At 35.0% G+C, this 3,669-nt stretch overlaps 2 protein-coding genes across 2 annotated transcripts in view; one reads left to right on the top strand and one right to left on the bottom strand.

The window, feature by feature from the left end:
- LOAG_18926 (hypothetical protein) overlaps nt 1-826 on the top strand; it is a 3,834-nt gene extending 3,008 nt beyond the window's left edge. Inside the window, exons 6-7 of the mRNA XM_020451588.1 lie at nt 168-300; nt 631-826. Coding sequence (XP_020304614.1) covers nt 168-300; nt 631-641 — 144 coding nt within the window. The 3' untranslated portion in view covers nt 642-826. The remainder of the gene's footprint in view (nt 1-167; nt 301-630) is intronic.
- A 322-nt stretch (nt 827-1,148) lies between these two features.
- LOAG_13564 (hypothetical protein) lies at nt 1,149-3,484 on the bottom strand (the record flags this gene model as incomplete). The annotated part of the gene is made up of 7 exons (XM_003149070.2): nt 3,298-3,484; nt 2,958-3,120; nt 2,680-2,798; nt 2,317-2,479; nt 2,010-2,106; nt 1,544-1,751; nt 1,149-1,401 (listed from the first exon to the last, which is right to left on the bottom strand). Exons 1-7 carry the CDS (start codon nt 3,384-3,386, stop codon nt 1,149-1,151), a joined length of 1,092 nt encoding a protein of 363 aa, XP_003149118.1. The 5' UTR covers nt 3,387-3,484.
- Nucleotides 3,485-3,669: the final 185 nt, after the last annotated feature.

Below are 3,669 nucleotides of genomic sequence, written 5' to 3'. Positions count from 1 at the left end.
TATACTATATATATATATATATATATATATATATATATATATATATATATATATATATATATATATATATATATATATATATATATATATATATCAACGGTTCGTAAAAAGTTTTATTGGTTGTACTGAGATGACCACTTATGTTTCTTATTATCGTTTTTTTGCAGGATGTACTGCTACAGTTAACAGGGGCTAGATCAGTTCCACGTGTTTTTATTGGTGGGAAATGTATTGGAGGTTGTGATGACACGATAGCTGCACAGAGGGATGGACGTCTTGAAAAATTATTGAAAGAAGCCGGTGCGACTTGATTTTTATGGAGGTTCAAAAGCCATTAAGCATTCATTGAAATGATGCTGCCAGTTTTAATCTGTGATGATCTGATCGAAGCATCGGTTAATATCTTAGTTAATGTCAGTTGCTGATGACGGGTATCATTAAATGTTGGAGTTTAATATGGTGGCGGACTAAATTTTATGAATTTCCACTATTCTGGAAAGGTATTCAGGAATGATTAAGAGAGTCCTGAAAATGAGACGGAATATCCGAATGACCAGTTTTAATTTTATCTCAGTATTATCGGTAAATGTGAACCCTTACCACATGGTTGCTAATCTTCATTTTTTTAAGGTGCGATATAAAAGTGAACATACAGCGCATACAATCGTCGAATTTTATTGTCGTTATTTGTGTTTTTTTTATTAATCAATATTTATGAGGAAGAAATACGTAATGTGGGAGAATCGAAATCATTTCCCCAACCTAAGCTTTTCAGACCTTGACTTTTTATAAAACAGTTCTCGGAGCTGTAGGTCAATCTAAAAATGGAGGTAAGGATGGACCTCACTTGCAATGTTTGAGACCTCTGAGTCGGTGAATGATACTGAAAACATGATGAATCTAGTCCACGACTAGCTCGATTTAGTTTACCAGTTGTTTAAAATTGTTTCTTAAAAAAGAAATGACTGATATGAAGTACATCCAGTTTCCTAACAGAATTTCTTTACAGTTACAGAAAGGTTATCTTATCTGAGGTGGGGAAGAAATAAGATTACTACGATTCCTAAGACTACTAGAATATTAGAAGACTACTAGACTACTAGAATAATCGAACTTTCCTCGATTCTTTAGTTGTGATTCCAGCATATTTATTCATTTTTATTCATATAATCCAATAGAAGATCATTATCTAAACAGTGATCACGTAATTTGTTGTTCTGGAAAATATTGATAAACAATTTGGCTGCCTTATCGATGTCCCATCGTTCAACTCGTTGTTTAGCAATGTAACTTTGAAAGCGAAGATCATTGGATTGACATATATCCAATAATACTTTCTGTATATCATCTGATGGTCCATTACGCAGATTGAAAATCTCAACATAAGAATAGTCACCTGTTCTGCAATTTTCCATAGAATTGAGCAAATGGTGGCATTTTCCAATTTATCTCTAGTATGAGTAAAGATATCATTGACTGGTTATGCTGAGTGCAAGCTCAGGAAGTCCTAAATTTGTTGGAAAACATAAGGATTTGAAATCACCTATTTAACCAATACAACAGGTAATCGGCAACATAATGAACTTGTGTAGCACTTTCTAAGATAAGATTGCACAGTGCCAGTTTCATTGCACCAGCTATATCCCTTGCCAATGGATTCAGTACTCCCGGTGTATCTACTATATATATTAACGGCTGGTCATAAATCCGCACACGGTTTTGGACACGTACTGTTACTCCTGGTCTGCTACCTGAAATTTCTTAAGTGGTTCACATTTTCTTTCAAACCACACATATTTTAGCAGTCGGATGGTTACTGAACTGCAAGCAACTAACTGCTATATACTTGATTCTCGTAAAACATCGTCTTCTAGACCACCGAACAATTCGACCTTTAAAAATGTCTTGGTTTCTACTATGTCTTAGTATCAACAACGATATAATCTGAAGAACGACCTGTATTCATCGAAACACTTATGTTTTTTTCTTTTTTTTTTCCAAAACTTCACCTTCCTCTACAGCCTTCTGATTGTTCCCAAGATTGATTAGTCGCAGTGAGTTGATCAATGACGATTTGCCCACATTAGGAATGCCTACTACCATAACCTACAACAAAGGAAGTCCTCTGCACAACCAAAAGAGGAACAATTAACCAAGTAGGAATTTTGAAAACTCGGAATATGTGTCAACTTTCGAACTGCACTTGATCATGCATGCTAACACTCTCCAGAGATTCAGGATAATATGTTTTCTAACAGAAGCTCTTCTGTCTTCTGGCTGGATGTCGAATACGACTGACCATTAAAGAAAATCAACCTGGTATTCCGTTTTCACAGTTCGATTAAAACGTGGTTCTTCACGAAGACATCGCAACATTACATTTTGTAAGTCTGTGAGTGGTTTCCTGAGACGTTTTTTGCAGTTTGTCCATACTAAATTCGTCATACCATTATCACGATAATAATCTTCGATTGGTTTTCTTAAATTTTAACTTCATCATAGCTGAAGGAAACGAATGAGATGATTTATGGTCTGAATTTAAACCTGTTTTAAAAGATACTTCAATTTATACCGAGTTAATAGCAGGAGAATTTGTGATATACTGCATAACAGAATAGTAGTCTTAGCAAAGGAAATGTGAAATACGTTATCAGGATGTTCAAGAATACCCAAACAAACCTTAAATCCTTATTGATGAGATCCATTTTATTCATCACAAGGATATGTGGTCGTATGGCGTATAAAGACGAATAAAACTGAGGGTTGCGCCCAGTAATTGGCACCCGAGCATCGTGCACCTGGAGTACTTATCTACACTATAACTATGACGTAAGGCCTATCACCAAAAGATGACTTTTTTATAAAAGTGATGCTTCATTATGAAAAGCTGTGTTTGCGCAACAAATCTAAACAACTACAAGAAGTAGCAAATCAGAGTACTTAAAGTGCTTACTCACCTCAATGATAAGATCCACTGTTCTCAGTTTACCAATCATTCGTTTTAACTGCACAGACATATGCATGGGGAACCATACACGGAAATCGAATTTCGCAGGCAATACATAACGTTCCCGACACTGTACTTTTGGCATTTCACTCGATGTATCACAGATCTTACGCCTAAATAAGCCAAGAAATATGTGAACATAAGACCACAAAAAGTAGCAAACTCTGGGAAGCTTAACGAAAACAACTCCACATCCTATCACCTCTAATAGAAAAACTCCAAACCACCGGAGACCAACAACTTTCGGATGAAATAGATCTTTCTAAGCAATCAAATAATGGAAAACGAACCTTCTCGTATGATTTAGAAACGCCGAACTCTGTAAATCAATGAGTCGACCCCATATACACATAAAACGCTGTTGTCTTACCAACCACATCCTACCCAAAAATCAAATTCACATTATTTTAACCATTTTCCGACTTTATGTAAATCATCGTTTGTGATTTTGCTTATCGCCCGAAAAACCAATATTCGTTTTTCCAGAAAATTGTCGTTTTACTAGATTTCGTTCATTAAAAAATAGAAGGAAGCGGAAAATTGGAAAAAATAGTCTCGTAATTGTTAAGTCAGTGAATATCAGTATTAACACCAACAAATGAACGCTTTTATATATATATATATATATATATATATAGTAGGAAGGAGCACAACAAACTAAA

This window comes from Loa loa (genome assembly GCF_000183805.2).
Source record: "Loa loa unplaced genomic scaffold supercont3.694, whole genome shotgun sequence".
Taxonomy (NCBI): domain Eukaryota; kingdom Metazoa; phylum Nematoda; class Chromadorea; order Rhabditida; family Onchocercidae; genus Loa; species Loa loa.
The sequence above is the reverse complement of the archived record's forward strand: the minus strand, read 5'-3'. Positions and strand labels throughout refer to the sequence as shown.